At 62.8% G+C, this 16,456-nt stretch overlaps 2 protein-coding genes across 6 annotated transcripts; one reads left to right on the top strand and one right to left on the bottom strand.

Annotated features, from left to right (window-relative positions):
* The first annotated feature begins 152 nt into the window (after window positions 1-152).
* Window positions 153-3,778, top strand: ACD (ACD shelterin complex subunit and telomerase recruitment factor). 5 transcript variants are annotated; one of them, XM_055146406.1, is made up of 12 exons: window positions 598-737; window positions 861-971; window positions 1,081-1,170; window positions 1,336-1,412; window positions 1,512-1,556; window positions 1,660-1,694; window positions 1,791-1,942; window positions 2,017-2,143; window positions 2,757-2,834; window positions 2,950-3,320; window positions 3,445-3,536; window positions 3,612-3,778. In XM_055146406.1, the coding sequence occupies exons 2-12, from the start codon at window positions 924-926 to the stop codon at window positions 3,688-3,690; spliced, it is 1,194 nt and encodes a 397-aa protein (XP_055002381.1). In that variant the 5' UTR covers window positions 598-737; window positions 861-923; the 3' UTR covers window positions 3,691-3,778. The 5 variants fall into 5 exon arrangements, with proteins under 5 accessions (XP_055002378.1, XP_055002377.1, XP_055002381.1 ...); XM_055146405.1 differs by having other exon boundaries at window positions 600-737; window positions 820-971; XM_055146401.1 differs by having other exon boundaries at window positions 624-737; window positions 820-962; window positions 1,077-1,170.
* Window positions 3,731-15,956, bottom strand: CARMIL2 (capping protein regulator and myosin 1 linker 2). The gene is made up of 39 exons (XM_055145610.1): window positions 15,848-15,956; window positions 15,574-15,668; window positions 15,439-15,489; window positions 15,295-15,357; window positions 15,073-15,197; window positions 14,882-14,976; window positions 14,309-14,379; window positions 14,133-14,206; window positions 13,957-14,032; window positions 13,811-13,882; window positions 13,622-13,742; window positions 13,444-13,530; window positions 13,245-13,357; window positions 13,083-13,160; window positions 12,898-12,974; window positions 12,717-12,818; window positions 12,556-12,625; window positions 12,365-12,446; window positions 12,173-12,269; window positions 12,033-12,090; window positions 11,765-11,937; window positions 11,463-11,625; window positions 11,277-11,378; window positions 9,828-9,956; window positions 9,454-9,567; window positions 8,920-9,080; window positions 8,753-8,840; window positions 8,438-8,575; window positions 8,262-8,328; window positions 7,620-7,855; window positions 6,667-6,767; window positions 6,226-6,589; window positions 6,024-6,146; window positions 5,098-5,134; window positions 4,869-4,940; window positions 4,559-4,774; window positions 4,328-4,408; window positions 3,987-4,064; window positions 3,731-3,895 (listed from the first exon to the last, which is right to left on the bottom strand). The coding sequence occupies exons 1-39, from the start codon at window positions 15,894-15,896 to the stop codon at window positions 3,783-3,785; spliced, it is 4,212 nt and encodes a 1,403-aa protein (XP_055001585.1). The 5' UTR covers window positions 15,897-15,956; the 3' UTR covers window positions 3,731-3,782.
* Between the last annotated feature and the right edge of the window lie 500 nt (window positions 15,957-16,456).

Below are 16,456 nucleotides of genomic sequence, written 5' to 3' on the forward strand. Positions count from 1 at the left end.
CGTGACGTAAAGGGGGCCGCGACCGAGTGGAACGCGGAGTCTGCGTTTCCTAGGAAACCGGCGGGGGCGGAGAAACTTCCGCGAGCTTTTACGTCATCACGCTACGGTCCGCGAGTCCTGGGAGCCGGCGGAGGCGCTTGGCCAATCCGCGGGCAGAGCGAGGGACGTGACATTTGAGTGTTGTCTGGATAGTTTTCACCGCCCGCACTAAAGTGCGCGTTTTACAAAGGTGAGGAAACTGAGTCATAATAAATAGTTGCGGATGACCCCCTGCAGGTCACACGCGCTCGAATGATTCAGTGCTAACTCCCTAGGACTGCCCTCGGTGGCAGATCCCTTCCAGGGATCCGGGCCAGCCCTCGGCCCCCTCCTGGCTGATGCCACGAAAGTCTGAACGGCTCCAAAGCCGATCGGCTCGGAGAGATGCCCACGTAAGGCACAGAAGGTCAGCAGCCGGCCACCCAACGGCATCCGCACGCAGCAGCGCCCGGGCAGGACGCGCTGGTGCGCACGCGCGGGGGCGGGGCTCCGCGCTCAGGCCCCGCCTATCCGGAGAGTATTTCCGCTTCCGACGGGAGGCGGGGCTGCGGCGACCGCGGGAAAGCCGGCCCTTGGGGCCCCGAGGGGCCGCGGCTGGGATGGCGAGCGACAAGAGACTGGTGCTGAAGCCTTGGATTCGAGGGCTCATCCTGGAGTCAGAGACACTCTCGAGTCCGCAAGCGGGCCAGCTGCTCGAGGTGAGTGCCCCGTCGCCTGGCGGGACCGGACGCGGGCCGGGGACACCCAGGCGGTGGCTGTAACGCCAGTCGCCACCGTCAGGTACAGCAGGATGCTGAGTCCGACGCCCCCGGCCCGTCCAGTGCCCCTGACACGTCCGGCGTGGGAGCCTCGCTGCTTGTGTCTGACGGGATTCACAGTGTCCGATGCCTGGTGACGCCGGAGGCCCTGCAAGCCTCAGACTGGTGAGGGAGGTGCCGTGGGGCCAGGCGGGGAGGGGCGCGGGCGCCCGAGGGGGCGGGTCGGGGTGGGGGGGCCCAGATCGGCCGTTCAGGCCGTGAGGGTCGCGCTCGCCGCAGGGAGGAGAAGGAGTTCGGGTTCCGCGGCACCGAAGGCAGGTTGCTGCTGCTGCAGGACTGCGAGGTCCGCGTCCACGTCTTCGAGAGCGGCATGGTGAGGGGGGCTGGCGCGGTGAGCAGGGGTCAGCACGGTGAGGGAGAGGGCCTGTGCGGTGTAGGGGATCGGCACGGTGCCCCCCCTTCCGACGGAGGGCGGGCTGGCCCGCGGCCGGCCTGGCTCTTCAGGGCAACTGAGACCGCCTCTGCCCTGTCCTTACAGTCTGCTGAGTTCTACCTCCAGGTGAACCGTTTCAGCCTGCTGCCCTCTACACAGTGCCGGGAGTGGGTGCTTAACTGGTAAGGAATGTGCCACTGCCCTCTGCCCACCCACTCCCTAAATCCTTGCGGTGGGGGGAGCTGAACAACTGACAGCTGCCCCCCCTCTTCTTTCCCCAGTAACCAGGACCCAGAAGTGCGGAGAAAGCTCTATGACTGCCTAGAGTGAGTCTAGGGTCTGTTGGGACGGAGGGCAGACCGGTGGGGAGATGGTTCAGGGGTCGCTAACGGCAGCTTGCTTCTCAGTCTGGCGCTTTTCTTTCTGTAGGGAACACCTCTCAGAGTCTACCACCCCCAGTGCAGGTACTTGAGAAGGAAGCGACCACTGACTCTAACTTCCTGTGCAGTGACCTCTCCAGAGCCCCATGGAAGCCCGATTCCCTGCCTTCCTGCCCACAGGCTTTTCCCTGACCCAGCTTCTGAATGAGGTGGAGGAGGACCAGGAGCAAGGCAGAGCGTTACTGCGCCTCGCTGAAAGCTGTCTGATGCCCTCCGGCTGTAGCACCAAGCCCAGCCTCACCCGCTGGGCTTCCTTGCGCCTCAGTACTGCGGTCAGTGAGGGTCCCCCCTTGGGGAGTGTGGGGGGTGAGTGAGGCAAGGGTCAGGCTGAAAGTTCACGTCACAGGGCGAAGCTGTGTACACTGTCCCCAGTGTGCGGCTGCACATCTACGAGCATGACCAGCAGATCCTGAGTGCGCTGGACTCGGAGCAGAACGCACACGGTGAGGACAACTGGACATGCCAAGAGCAGGGTAAGGATGTGGACAGATGGCATTCGTGCCCCTCCTGAGCCCTGTGCCCAGCCCTCCCCACCCTTCCCCCACCCCAGTAAGTCCTACTGCTTATTCTAGGAAATGACTTGGGTACAGGGGTTCAGGTGTGTGCCTTGCCTGTAGCAGTCCCAGATTCATTCCCTGACAGCACATGAGCCTGAACCCCACCCTGAGCATCAGCAGGTGCAGCCCTGGAGGCCCCCAGAACCACCAGGGTGGTCCACATAGAACCTGGTACCTCAGGCATGGAATCACTGCTCTTTTTTTTTTTTTTTTTTTTTGCATTTTTGGGTCACACCCAGCGATGCTCAGGGGTTACTCCTGGCTTTGCACTCAGGAATTAACCCCCTGGCGGTGCTTGAGGGACCATATGGGATGCCGGGGATCGAACCCGGGTCGGCCGCGTGCAAAGCAAACGCCCTACCCGCTGTGCTATCGCTCCGGCCCCCACTGGCTCATTTTGACTGAAAATTCCCAGTGGGCTCCCAGGCCTGCAGAGTGCCACTTGGAAAGCCCCCACTGCCCACAGAGGGCACAGGATGAATGTCTCGAGCCCCAGCAGCCACATGCTAATAAGTTCCCCAACCCCCAGGCCCCAAATTGCCCACCTCAGACCTGACTCTGCAGGACTTGTCTCTGACCCTAACCTCGTCATCAACCTCTTGCTCAGGTGAGGTGGTGGCGGCCCAACCTGGCACTATGCCGCCCAGCTCGGGCGACAGGGATGGACGAGGCCCTTCAGCCTGAGCTGAGCGGGCTGTGCTCACATGTCTCCTCCTTCCCAGGGACCCCGCCCTTACCTGGCCACGTGCTGACAGAGGAAAGTGGTGCCAGTGTCAGCCTTCTGCCTGCCCTGCCCCGAGCCGCTCCAGGTCCCGAGGAGAGCAGCTCTCAGCCCCGGCCGGTCACTTGTTCAACCCCGGGTCCCCTGCCCCCCAGCTCCCCACCTCCAAGCCATGTAACCAACTCCTCACTCCTGAGCCATACCCCAAGTTTGTCGCCCCTTAGCCATATTGTCAATCCACAACTGGCCCGTGTGACCAGGCCCCAGAAAACTAGTCTGCGTTTCAAGGAGTTAGGATTGCCCCCCAAGACCTCTCCACGCTCTGCAAGCCCAGGAACCTCCCAGGGGGCCTCGGAGCCCAGCACGGAGTGGGTGAGCTCAGCTGCCCGGCGGCGGCGGGAGGGTGGGCCTGGGCAGGCTGGGGGGCGCTGAGAGGAGGCTGGGCTGGGGCTTCGGGTTCAGGTTGGCCTTTTAGCAGATGCCGTACTCTTTTCAGAACCCTCCAAAGAGGCATCGTGATGGCTCTGCTTTCCAGTATGTGTATGGGCCTCCCTGCGCCTCCCTCTGTGCCCAGGTCCAGGCCACCAGGTGAGCGCCCCGGGCTGCCCCGCCCTCGGTCCCCAGTGCCACCCTCCACTGACTTACAGCCATGCTTCTCGCCAGGCTGCCTTCCAGGTTCCTGTCCTGGGCCTTGTTCTTTCTGATGGAGTCACAGGTGGAGACTGAGCAAACCAAGGTGTGACGGGCCGTGGGGGGGTGTGGACAGACAGCACTCCACACTACTTCCTTTGAGTTTTTTAATAAAATAATCTCATGCGGCAGGAAAGGCTCGGCTCAGGGGGTGGGAGCGCCGCCTCTTTGGTCTGTGGCTGGGGAGGGTGGGCTCCGTTCAGGGCTGGGGGGCTCCGTGGACTGTGCGGGCGGAGGCTCAGCTCCAAGACCAGTTCCTGACGAGGAAATGGGGACAGAAGGAAGGGTCAGGACTGGACTGGGCGGTCCTTGCTCCCACCTTTCCAGCTGGCTCCAGCCCCTTCTTACCTAGGCTTGGGGAGGGGGGTGCCTCGATCTTCGGCCTGCGCTTGAGGACAGGGGAGCGCTGCAGCCGCAGGGGCCGTTCTGAGGGACACAGAGAGGACTGGGCTGGGCTGCCATGGGCTTGCTTGGACCCAGCCCGTCTCCCACCTCTAGGGTGTGTGCGCTTGCACTCCCCCCCACACCTCCCCACCCCACCCCTACATCACTCTTCAGGAAGCACACTTGCTCCTGGCTTTCTGGTCCCCTGACTTCTTCCCCCCAGACTGCTGAGGGTCCACTCCAAGGGCCAGAGCCGTCTTCACGCATCTCCCGCACCCAGAATCCACGGAGAAGAAATCCCTCACCAACAGGGGCCTGGAGCTGATCCTCATGCACAGACACTGCTCGCCGCCCTGCCGACAGTGGCCGCGGCCTCAGGTGGCCATCTGGGGGAAGCCGCGGTATCAGAATATAGTTCCAGCAGCCCCCTCTCCCACCCGCGCCTCCCGCCTTCCAGGCGTCCTGGAAACTGAATGCTCAGCAGGAAGTCCATCCCCGAGTCCACTACTGAGGTCCAGGCCGAGGTGCCTGCCTACCTTCATTTCTGGGACCCAGGCAAGGATCCTCTGGGAGTCCCAGGCTGTCTGGGGAGGGACTGGTTCTTCGGGGGCTGGGGCAAGGGGAAGGGGGGCCAGGACCATCCTGTTGGCCCCAACCACGCCCCCTAAGCTCTGCATTCAGCTGCTGCCCCAGGGTCTTCCAAGTGGTGGACTCAGGCCCCTGGCCCCCTGGCCCAGGCCTGCACGAGGGGTCTGCAAGAAGAAGGGTGTCAGCCAAGCCCTTGGCCAGACCTGGGTTGTGGCCCCTTCCTGCTGGTCCCCGCATGCCCACTGGGCCCCCACTCACCTGCAGACACAGAGTGGGTGCGGGATTTGATGGAGATGGGAGGGGTCTCTGTTGAACTGTCCATGATATCACCTGGAAGGCAAGGCTGAGGGCTCAGGCACCAGACCCTTGGCGTGAGGAGAGGAAAGACCTGGCCATTCCCCACCCTCCCCCGGAGCACGGTACCTGGGGAACTCGGGACATCCAGCCAACCCCATATACAGCAGCCCTAGCCCAGAGCCCCACTCACCGTCTGAGCCAGCCTTCTTGATCTCTCCGTCTTTGCTCTGCAGGGAACAGAGCAGTCAGGCTCCAGTACTCCCCGGCCCTCACCCCAGCCTTGTCTTTTTGGTCATTCTTGGCTTTTTAGGTTTTAGGCTGTGCCTGGCAGTGCAGAGGCATCACTACCCACAGTGCCCAGGGAACCATGCAGTGCCAGGAATCAAACCTAGGCTTCCTTGCATGCGCCCAGCTCTCTGAGCCATCTCTGTAGCCCTATTTATCCTGTTCCTGCATCTTATTCTTGTTATATGCCACAAAGTACCCATTAAGGGTGGTCACAAACATGACCGGCTCAATCCTAACCTGAGTCTGGGATGGAGGTATGACCACAAATGCCTGTGTGAATGCGGAGATATAGCAGAATGTCATTCCTTCCTTCTGTGAGTCACTTTCCACACTTTGGATTCCCAGACCACGCTGTTTTGCTGCATGTGTGTTTCGAAGAGACTGGGACACAGGACTACGGTTCTTACTAGGGGCTGGTAAGAACATTATCAGGGGACCGACATGCAGAGATGGATGAGCCCAGTGGAGTGCCCTGGTGGTGAGGCTCAGGTGGGGTAGGATGGCGTCCTAACAGGAACCTGGGTGGAGGCCCTGAGATGACAGGGGCACCCAGGAGACCCTGCAGGGCCTGGAGTGTGACAGTGACTGAACATTGTCACTAGGCAGCAGATTTCCTTTAGAGCTGCAGAGAAAGGGCTTCCCAAGTCTACAGGGAGACCAGGACCATCCATGAGGGAAGAAAGGTTGAAGCTGGAGCCTGTTTGGGAGAGGAGGGGGTGGAACTGACAGACCTTCTGTGTCATGAGTCTGCTCCTGGTCACATATGTCACCACAGACTGCCACATGTCACCTGCCCCCTCACTTCACACTGTGTCCCTTCCAACTTACTTGCTTCCTCTTGCTTTCGGTACTCCCGCTGCTTCGGCTCACGCCAATCCGCTGCAGCATCACTTGTACCCGCTGTTCAAAGGACGGGGCCACCTCTGTCTCTCCCCGTTCCAGGGGCCGTCGCTAGGGACAAATGCCAGAGTGGAGAGTGGGCCCAGGCCTCTGGGTCCCAGCAGCCCGCGCTCCTGTCCGCAGGCCTCACCTTGTCGGGTCTGGCCCCCAGCACTGCCTCTTCCTCCTCGGCTGGCAGCAGTATCATGGAGTAGGCCTTGCTCTCACGCGTGTAGCGAGGCCGGCTCCTGCGAGCAGGGTCAGGACTGCTGGCACCTCCCTCGGCCCCGCCAGGCTCCTCGCCCCGGCCAGGACGAGCTGGTGGCCGCAGCAGGTCTCCGAGTGTGCTTTTCCGGGCTCGGGGAGCCGCCCCAGGGCTGGTCTCTAGATCGGGCCGTGGTCCCCGTGTGGAACGAGGCTTCTTGAAGGCAAAGAGGGTGCCCAGCTTCTTTCTCAGTGTACGCGGGACAGGGGTGGTACCCCCCTCAGTGGCTGCGTCTTCCTCAGGAGCCCAGCTGTGGGGACAACCAGCAGTGAGTGGGAGCACCCACAGCACCCCACCCTTCCGCCCCTCCAGCTGCCCCTCACTTACAGGTGAACCTGCTGGATCAACCTTTTGGAGAAGAATTCTTCCACGCCTTCGTCCACACGGGCACTGAGCCCATTCCCTTCCTGCGGCAGGGCTGGGGGCACCTGGAGGACACCGAGGGGCTGGGGATCAGGGCTAAGTACCATCTGACTTCCCTGTCTGGAAACTGGGCTTGGGGAGGAATCCGAGGGGCAGCTAACAAGATTTTGCACCCACTGCCCAGGCGGTGGGCAGAAGTGATTTCAGATACCCCCTGCGCCTCTACATCCTGTACAAACACACCCAGCCCACACTCGCACTTGCCCCACTGAGCATTCTACACACCCCGCATTTTGGTCACCAGCATGCTAGAATCCACTGTACAGGGTCACCCGTTCCCACATGCCACTTGCCACCCTCTCGGCTCCAAACAGTTCCCTGCAGTACCCCCCACCCCCACCCCTCCAGGCCTGCTGCCGGCTTAGCAGCGCCCGCTGCTGCGTCAGACCCTCTGGAGGGGGGCCTCAAGCGGGCTCCTTGATCTCTTACACCCAGTGTCCACTGCCCCCGTGGCACCCCGTCCCCACAGATCTCCCCGCACATTTACCACGCAACCCGCGTCAGGGCTGGGATTTTACCCGCATCCTGGGGGGCTCAGCCTGTCTCAGTAATCCCGGGGGAGGGATGCTAAGTCCGAACCCCTTCTGTCGCATCCAGCCTTGCGACCGGGTGCCCCCTCCCTTCCCACACACAAACACACACACCCGCCGTGGAAAGCCTGCACACTCACGACCCCAGTGGACATGGCTCAGGCTGGAGACAGGCCAGGAAGAAGCCGGATGCAGTTACAGCCATATGACCAGGTGGCCTTGCGCCCCCACAATCCGGATCCTTGTCCACCATGGCCCTGAGGGGCGTCGGAGCCAGCCGCGACCCCCAATTCAGCCAGCCCCGGAGCGGGCTGGGGGAGCGCTCACCTGGGGGCCCCCCGGCGGCGGGCGGTGGTGGTGCTGGCGGCGCGGCCTCGGCCGGGCCCGGGTCGGATGGCGCAGGGGTTGGCCGGCGGGCGGCAGGTCCATGCGAGGCAGCGGGCCGGCCGGGAGCCCTGGGGCGGCGGGGCTGGGAGAGCCGCGCGCCGACGGCCCCGCCTGCGGCTCCGCATCTTCCCCGGGAGCCGCCAGCTTGGGCGCAGGCTCCGCTTGCTCGCCGGCACCTGAGGGGTGAGCACCACAAGAGAGCCGAGCCGGGGGAGGCGGCGGCGCTCGGTGCGGGGGGACCCGCCCAGGGCGCGGGGAGGGGCCCAGCGACACCGCCCGCCCCCCACTGCCCCTCCCCCGCCGCCGCTGTCCGTGGTGCTGAGCGCGGCCCCGCGAGCGCGGCCCCGCACCGCCGCCAAGCACGCGCGTCCTGGGGGGAGGCGCGGCCCCGCCCCGCGCCTCTCGGTCCGCGGCTCCATGACCAGCTGCTCCACGACCAGGGCGCCCCGGCCCTGCAGAATAGCCGGCTCCAGCCGGGTCAGCCAAGGTCAGGGGATTCCCGGCCAGAGCTGAACGTGTGCCCAAGGGTCCAGGTCCCCAACAGATCTTCAGCCCCCAGGGGATGCTCCACGCCTGACTTACTGTGAAAGGAGGAGAGCAGGTGAGGACAGTAGCTGGACCCTCGCCATCTCGGTGGAGGGAGCTCATCCTGGTGGGGAAGGCGCCAGCTCAGCCGGGGCAGGGCAACTTGGCGCCCGCCCTGCTCAGAACAAGGTGGGAGGATGGGCCCGGGCGCCCAGAGGGCTGCAAGCACCTACCTGGGGCTCATTGTCCTCCCACTTCTCCTCAGGGAAGAAAAGACCCTCCAGTTCCCCAGGCTCCAGGGGGCTGTGCTCGCCTCCACTGAGCAGATCAGGAGGTGCTGCCCCTGTTGCCTGCTCAGCCAGACTTTCCACCTGCAACACCAAACAGTGCCTCAGCCATAGTCCCCCCGCGCTCTGGGAACCCTCAAAGACCCCTGGGGGTACCTGATCCCAGAGAACACTACAGAACCCCTGCCTGATGACTCTGTGTGGGGGGGGGGTGTGCACACGAGCATGAGGCACGCACACATATAAGCGCAGTCTCCTTACCAGCCGGTCCCTGGCAGCACTCAGACCCTCCAGGGCTTGTGCCATGATGCTCCTGGACAAGGCGCCTGTGACTGAGAGCCGCATGTCCCTAGGGCAGAAGAAGGTGGGCTTAGGGGTGCTGTCTCGGACCAGTCCAGCTCAGCTCAGCCCAGCCCCCTCTGGCCTACCTGAGCCTGCTGAAGGCATCCTGCAGAAGCTGCTCTGGGAGCAACTCAGGAAGACCCCTGGAGCCCACCAGGACTTCCTCTAGCTGCTCCCTCCACCTGGACCCATGCAGCATCTGTGGGCAGAGGCTCTTGGTTGTGTCCAATGTGACCTGGGTGAAGTCCTGGACAAAGGGCAGAAAGAAAGCAGTAGGTGTGTGTGTGTGTGTGTGTGTGTGTGTGTGTGTGTGTGTGTGTGTGACGGGGGGGGAGGGGAGGGAGTGCTAGGGTCTAGGCTGATTGGCTTAAGATTCTTTTCTTTTCTTTTTGGGTCACACCCGGAGATGCACAGGGGTTCCTCCTGGCTCTGCACTCAAGAATTACTCCTGGCAGTGCTCGGGGAACCATATGGGATGCTGAGAATCGAACCCGGGTTGGCCATGTGCAGGGGAAACGCCCTCCCCACTGTGCTATCACTACAGCCCTGGCTTAAGATTCTGATCCCTCAGAACTCTGTTTCAGAACACATCACAAAGTGGGGCAAAGGTACCATCTCACCTGAATGTCATGGCGGCAGACCTCGCCCACCTGTTCCAGAAGACTCTCCAGCTTCTTCCGAAGCTGCCACTGGTGGCTTAGGGAGCTCCCAGCCTCATATAGAATAGGAAGAATCTAGGTCAGAGAGAGAGAGTACAGCGGGGAGGGCATGCACACAGCAGACCCAGGTTCAATCCCTGGCATCCCATATGGCAAGGAGTGATTGCTTAAGCTCAGAGCCAGGAGCAACTCCTGAGCACCGCTGGGATGTGGTCCCTGCCTCTCCCCCAAAAGAGACTAGGGAGGATCTGGAGGTCAAGGAAAAAAGGAGTCTCAAGTAGACACCCGGCTGAGAGCAGAAGAGGTCGTGTGGTGGGAGGGGCGGGGAAGCTCACACTGAGAGAGAAGTTGGCATTCTGGATGGCATCCTCTGCCTGGTGCACGGCGGCTCTACCCTGTGGCCCAGCCCGGCAGCCCAGCAGCTCCACGTGCTCCTGCACTGACTGACACAGTTCATTCACTTCCTGGGGGGCATCAGGAATCAGTCCAGGTCTGATCCTGCCCGGTGCCCCAGCTCCCACTGCCTCCCCCAGGGTCTCTGTCAGGTTAGGTATGATCAGGAAGCTGACACTGTCCCACCAGGGAGCTCTTCTGTGCACACACACATTCCATGTGTCCAGAATAGGGAAAAGAGCTGTCTGTTGTGTTTGTGTTTTAGAAACTCAGTCCTAGCACCACCCAGCTAGACAATTAAGCTGAGGAGTGAGGAGAAAGGAGGAGCCACAGATGAAGGGCCGTTGCAACCCAGGATTGGTGTGTTTGAGATTTTCTCCAGAGGGAAGACTAAGGAGGTGGGGGATCGGCCACTGTGGCAAGGAGAGCCCCGCTCCAATGGCCTGGGATGTGAATGGAGAGGGGAGAGAGCCGCCTGTGAATGGAAATGACAGAGAGGGCTACAATGAAAGGGAAGACTTTAAAAAACTTCCCTTCTTTAATGGGAAATTCTGTTAAAAGGCTTTCCAGAAGGCAGCTAGAAGGGCTGGAGAGGCATAGGAAGTAAGTCACTTGCCTTGCAAGCAGCCGTACTGGCTGTGATCCAGATTCAAATTCCTAGCACGACATATGGTCCCCTGAGTATGACCAGGGGTCACTCCTGAGCAAAGAAACAGGTGTGGCCCAATCTCTGCCTCTAATAAAAAAATTTTACTTTATATTAAATAATGTTATATATATTTATTATATATAAATAACCAAATATATATTTATTAAATTATATATATACATATATATTTGGTTTGGGGGCCACACACGGCAATGCTGAACTCCTGGCTCTGCACTCAGTGGTCACACCTGGTGGTGGTCAGGGGACCCTAGGGAATACTGGAGATTGAACCTGGGTCAGCCACCTGCATGGCAAGCAAGCACCCTACCCACTGTACTATGGCTCCAGCCTCTTAATTAATTAATTTGTTTTCTAAAGGCAGCCAAGAGGCTTGCTCTTCAAGTTTGTATTCCCTTGAACCTATCTCCTATGTTTATTTCCATTCTAGAGAAGCCTGTGTTCTCTCCCCTTATCCCTTTCTAAATAAGTTTCAGTAAAAAACTTTCTTGCTTCACAAAAATAAATAAGTAAAATACAGGCAGCCGATACTGTTATTTGGGAAGCTATTTCTGTACGTGTTTGCTCCTCTCCAGACCAAGAGGGGGATTCATCTAATAGCAGGATTCAGGCACTCGGTCCCCAGAAAGTCAGACCCTCCGACTCATGGGGCATCCTAGGTGCAACAGCTCTCCTCCGTCCTGACCTTCCGTACATTCTCCAGACGGATGGAGGAGACACTGACCTGCTCAGAGGGGCCCGAGTGCAGACCCAGTGGCTCCGGGCGGGAGGAACAGTCAGCAGCGACGTGGTCGGCGCGGCTGTTCCTCAAGAGACAGGCTTGGATCTGGGGACGGTAGATATGGACAAGTGGAGTCTGGCGAGGGAATGATAACAGCCCAGACCAGGCCAGGCAGGAGAGGAGCCTGACCTGATGCACTGCACGTGCTGTCAGTTCCGGGCGGCTGCGCTGAGCCTGGGCGACGTCACTCATCGGCAGCGGCATGGTCTTTAGGCTCCGGTTCTGCTCCAGCGCCTGCGCCACATCCAGCAGGCCCAGCGCAGACGTGTGGTTCCGGTCCCAGACCACAGACCTGGGCCGGGCAGGACCTCAGTCGGGGACGGAGCCCCGCCCGTTGTCCCGGTCCATTCGCGGCGCCCTTCAAATCTTTTTTGTTTGCCCCGCCCTAGACACGCCCCGCCAGCCCGGGCCCCGCCCCTGACCCCGCCCACCGGAGCTTAGTGTTGACCCGTAGCGCCTTGGCCAGCATCTTGGCGCCCGCGTCCCCCATAGCGTTGCCGCTGATATCCAGCGCCTGCAGGTTGGGATTGGTGCCCAGGGCCTGGAGCAAGACGCTGGCGCCCAGCTTCAACCGCGACTCGGCCACCGACAGAGACTGCAGAGGCTGAGGTTGGGAGAAAGCCAAGTGAACCACAAGGGCAGATCTAAAGTGGGAGTCTTGGCGCTGCCAGAGGGTGTGGCATCGTCTCAAGCACTCACACAGTCGTCATCCTGCATGAGCTGAACAATCCGGTGCAGGACGTCGTCCAGGGTCTCCCTGTAGGAGGGGTGTGGTGGTCGTGGGGAGACCCTGATGGTGGGGCGCGGTCGGGGAGACTCGGGAGTGGGGTGGGGCTCACTTGCACCGGACGTTGAAGTTCCTTCCAAGAGCCACGTGTCGCAGGGACCGACTCCGCCCGATGGCTAGCACCAGAGTCACCATGTCCGAGCCGAAGCCTGGGGGAGGCTCGGGTCACTCACAAGGCTTGGGACGCGGAGCCCGGGGCGGCCCTGCACGCACGGCGGGGCCAGGGGTGTGCGGGCGTCCTCACCGTTGTCAGCCAGGTCCAGGGAGCTCAGCGCGCTGGCGTCGCACAGCAGGTCTTGGATCACCTGCGCGCCCGCGGAGCGCAGCTGCAGGTGGAGGGGGGCGGGGCTCAGGCCAGCGGGCACGGGGGTACCCGGGGGGCTCCGCGAGGCGCAGCGCGGGGCGGAGGCCGCCGCGGGCCGGCCTGGCGCTCACCTCGCAGGCGCTGAGGTCCAGGTGCAGGTCGCTCAGGTAGGTGTTGAGCGCTAGGCCTTCCAAGAGGGCTCTGGAGGGAGAGGTGACGGCGGCGGCGGGATCAGGGGGAGCGAGTGAAGGGGTGCGGGGCTGGGCTGCGACGGGGCGGCGAGGGCGCTGACCTGAGCGCGTCGGGCGGCAGCTTGCAGGCCGCCAGGTCCAGGTGGCGCAGCGACCCCGCGCGGCCCAGGAAGCGCTGCAGCGCCGAGGCGGCTCCGGTCTTCCTGCGGGGGCGCAGGGCGGTGGGCCGGGGGGGCTCCGCAGCCGCCTCCCAGCGCTCCCCCCGCGCCCCCGACCCCTTACGTGCGGGAGAAGACATTCCTGGAGGCGTCGAGGTGTGTGAGGCTGGAGCAGCAGCCGCGGGCCAGCGCAGCGAAGAGCTGCGAAGGAGGGAATGGGTTCCACTCTCCCAGCCCCATAACCTCCACCACTCCCAGCGCCCCCGCGCCCCCCCCAGTCTTCCTCTGCCCCGCCCTAGCACCCCTCACCGTGTCCAGGGCGGCGTCGGTGCCTGCGAGGTTTAGCACTGACAGGACATTCTGGCGGCTCAGGAAACTGTAGAGGCCCTGGCGGAGGAGAGGGTGTATGGGAGGGAGAGAGCCTGACACCCTGAGTGGTCCCCAACCTTCGTCCCTTGGGCAGCCACTCACCCCATTGTCCTCTGAGGGCCCCAGTGCCCCCGGGTTCCCGGAAAGGTCCAGATGGGTCAGGGTAGAGTCGAAGGCGGCGTTGGAAACCAGGGCCTGGCCCAGAGCCCGCATTCCTGGGAACAGGGGTGGGGACAGCATTTGAGCCAACCTGCCTATACCCATCCCTGTCCTGCACCCCCCTTTCCCCCCACCTCCTCACCTCGGGGGCCCAGCCCCGTCTGCGCCAGGCTGAGTCTTCTCAGGGCCCCGGGGCGGAGTTCCAGGTGTCGGCTGAGTGCTGCGATGCCTGGGACGAGGGGACCACGGGCTGAGCCTGCTGCGTCCCAAATGCCAGCCCCTGGTGGGGGTGGGGGTGGGGGTCCCCAGGCCGGCCTTACCTCTGTCGTCCAGCAGATTCCCGGCCAGGCTGAGCTCCCGCAGCCCCGAGCACGCGTGGCCTGCCAGTGCCTGGGCCAGTCGCCGAACAAAGTCTCTGGGGACCAAATCCCAGGGGTGACTCTGCCCCCCTCCTTATGGCTCCTCCCAGCCCCAGCCCTGCCCGGCTCCTACCCCCTCAGCCCACAGGCCTCCAGCACCAGCTCCTCCAGGTGCCACGACTGGCTCATCACGTGCAGAATCTGTTCGGACACCTCGAGGCTCTGTGAACGGCAGGAACTCAGGGGCCGCACCCCGACCCTGCCGCCTCGGGCCTGCCCAGCCGCCCTGCTCTCACCAGCTTCATGTCCACACAGGAGAGGCCCCGGAACCACAGGTTGTAGGACAGGGCCGCCACGCTCAAGGCCAGGTCCCTGGGGGGCGGGGGGCCGGGGAAGGCAAGCGCAGCGCTCAGGACCCCCGCTCAGCTTCCAGGCCCGAGTGCTGCCCCCTTCCCAAGCCAATGTCACAAACCGACTGCCCAGGTGGCTGAGGTCTCCCAGGTTGAAGTGGCGGCAGCCCTGCCGGTGGTACACGGTGTCCACATCCTGGGCGGGAGAAAGCATCTCCAGCTGGCCCTGGGCCGCCTCGCGGGAGGCACCTCAGGTGCTTTGACCCCCCCGCCCCCCTCAGGAGGGCCCTGCCCTCACCCACTGAATCTCCTCGCGGAAAGGGAAGCCGTTGTAGTCACACAGAGCCTCATAGGTCTCCACGAAGCCCCCTGGGCCGATGGAAGGTATGAGAGGGCGGGGTGAGGGGAGAGACAAAGATCAGAGATGGCCAAAAGGGTGGAGCTCAGGCTTTGTATGCAGGAGGCCCTTGTTCCACCTCTTGCAACGCCAGGAGTGACCTCCAAGCACCGAGCTGGGAGTAGCACCTGAACACCACCAGCTGTGGCCCCTGGACCACAAAAAAAGAGCTCAGAGATGGAGGAAGATCGACACAGCCAAGCTGGGAGGAACTTAGGCCTCAAGTGGCCTGGTTTTGTTTGCTTTTGGGAGGAGGGGGGTTTTTAGGCCATACCCAGCGATGCTCAGGGTTACTCCTGGCTCTGTGTTCAGAAATTACTCCTGGTGGTGCTTGAGGAACCATATGGGAAGCCAAGCCCTACCCACGGTACTATCATTCCAACCCCTCACGTGGGTCTGTTCAGTGTGGGAAACCCTCCCTCTCAAGTCCAGGGGTGTGGGCTTGCGGGCGGGGGTTCCCCGGAAGCCCCTTACCACAGGGTCTGCTGGGTGCCAGGGCCTCTGGGGGATGGGTGCTTCTCTCCAGGCGAGCCAGCAAGGTAGGGGCCGTGGGTGCTCGGAACAGCTTCCTGGGGAGGTGAGAAGGGGGCAGGGGTTTGCAGCTCCCGGGCAAGGAGGCTGCCAGGGCACCCCCGCCTTGCCACCCCGCCACTGCCGGGCCTCACCCGAGGGTGGAGCGAGGAAAGACCCTCTTGATGGCCATGGCGATGTGCTGCGCCAGCTGCTCCAGGGCGGCCACGCCAGGAAACTCCAGGACCAGCTCGGGCAGGGACTCCAGCTCAAAGGTGATCTGGGGGAGGGCGTGCCGGGCTGGGCCACAGGTAGGGGGACAGACGGGAGGGAGGTGAAGACCAGGCTGTGGGCTGGCAGGGACATCGGGGACTCACCTGCGGGGGCATCTCCTGAAGGGCCATGGCCTGGACCTCCAGGTAGCTGAACGTGCAGTCCACCTGCGGAGAGCTCGGGTCAGCCTGGCCCCAGACTGTCCGAAGGGCAGTGCCCACAGGGCTGGGAGCTTGGAGCTGACTCACCCTCAGGGGCAGGCAGGTGTGAAGCAGGTAGGCTCTCCAGCGTAGCAGTGCCTGCGGGGACACAACGTTGGCCCCTGCGCAGGCCACGGGGCCCTGCTGCCCACACCTGGCCCTCCCGGCCTCACCCCCACGCACCAGGACATGGCCCGGCTCGGAGGCCTGGCAGTCCGGCAACCAGGTCTGCAGCAGCAGCTCTGCCTCCTTGGGCCACAGGAACCTGGCGATCTCGCCTATGGAAGGGCAGCCTGCTGGGCCTCGCAGAGGGCGGCTGGGGCTGACCCTGAGCCGGGCTCAGGCCCCCACGCCCCTCACCAGCGAGGAAGGGGCAGAGTGGATGTGGAGGTACCAAACGCAGCAGGTGGAGAGAAACTCTCCAACGACCTCTGTAGGCAAAAGGACCAGCACTTACCTCGCAACTCGCAGGATATGCCATAGGGAGCCTGGGGGGTCTGGGCCATGGGGCCTGGCTGCTGACTGGGGAGGCCCCGGCAGCTCCGAGGCAGAGCAGTGGCGGCGGGCGGGCGTGCACAGGAAGCAGGGCCCGGGCCCGCACGGGCTACCACCTGCTCCTCCTGCAGCGGAAGGTACGCGGCTTCCTGCCAGGTTGCACCCCCACTCCCGCCCACCTCCTCCCTGCCTTTGTGGGGACTGGAGATGTGGCCTGGGGAGCAGGGAGGAAGAGGGGGAGCAGAGCTGCCCGTTGCTCCGTCCCTCAGGCAGGCCTCTGTCAGAGCAGACCTGGGGGAAGGAGCGATCTGACTCAGGGTCATTGGGTGTTTCGACCTCGGGGGTGGGGGTTTTCCTGGCTTCCTACTTCCACCCTGCAACAAAGTCCCAGCTATGAACACCAGGGGGCGCTGCCCACACGGGAAATCCCTGGGCCCACCCGGGTTGTTCCCTCCAAAAACTCAGAGGTGAGAAGAATCTGAACAGCTGGAGCGGAATGTGCAGTATCTCCCACCCTGGAGAATCCAACCTTGGGGATCTAGGACTTTTGAAATGGGAGAAAACAGATGCC

This window comes from Sorex araneus, chromosome 8 (assembly GCF_027595985.1).
Source record: "Sorex araneus isolate mSorAra2 chromosome 8, mSorAra2.pri, whole genome shotgun sequence".
Lineage (NCBI taxonomy): Eukaryota > Metazoa > Chordata > Mammalia > Eulipotyphla > Soricidae > Sorex > Sorex araneus.

Coding starts and splice junctions, on each gene's coding strand:
- CARMIL2 (XM_055145610.1), bottom strand. CDS start 15,896: ATGGCCCAGACCCCCCAGGCTCCCTATGGCATATCCTGCGAGTTGCGA. Junction 15,358..15,438: donor ACACCTGCCTGCCCCTGAGG/GTGAGTCAGCTC, acceptor AGCTCTCCGCAG/GTGGACTGCACGTTCAGCTA. Junction 12,270..12,364: donor CCTGGACCTGGCTGACAACG/GTGAGGACGCCC, acceptor AGCCTCCCCCAG/GCTTCGGCTCGGACATGGTG.
- ACD (XM_055146402.1), top strand. CDS start 378: ATGCCACGAAAGTCTGAACGGCTCCAAAGCCGATCGGCTCGGAGAGAT. Junction 1,557..1,659: donor AAGCTCTATGACTGCCTAGA/GTGAGTCTAGGG, acceptor TTCTTTCTGTAG/GGAACACCTCTCAGAGTCTA. Junction 3,321..3,444: donor CGGAGCCCAGCACGGAGTGG/GTGAGCTCAGCT, acceptor TACTCTTTTCAG/AACCCTCCAAAGAGGCATCG.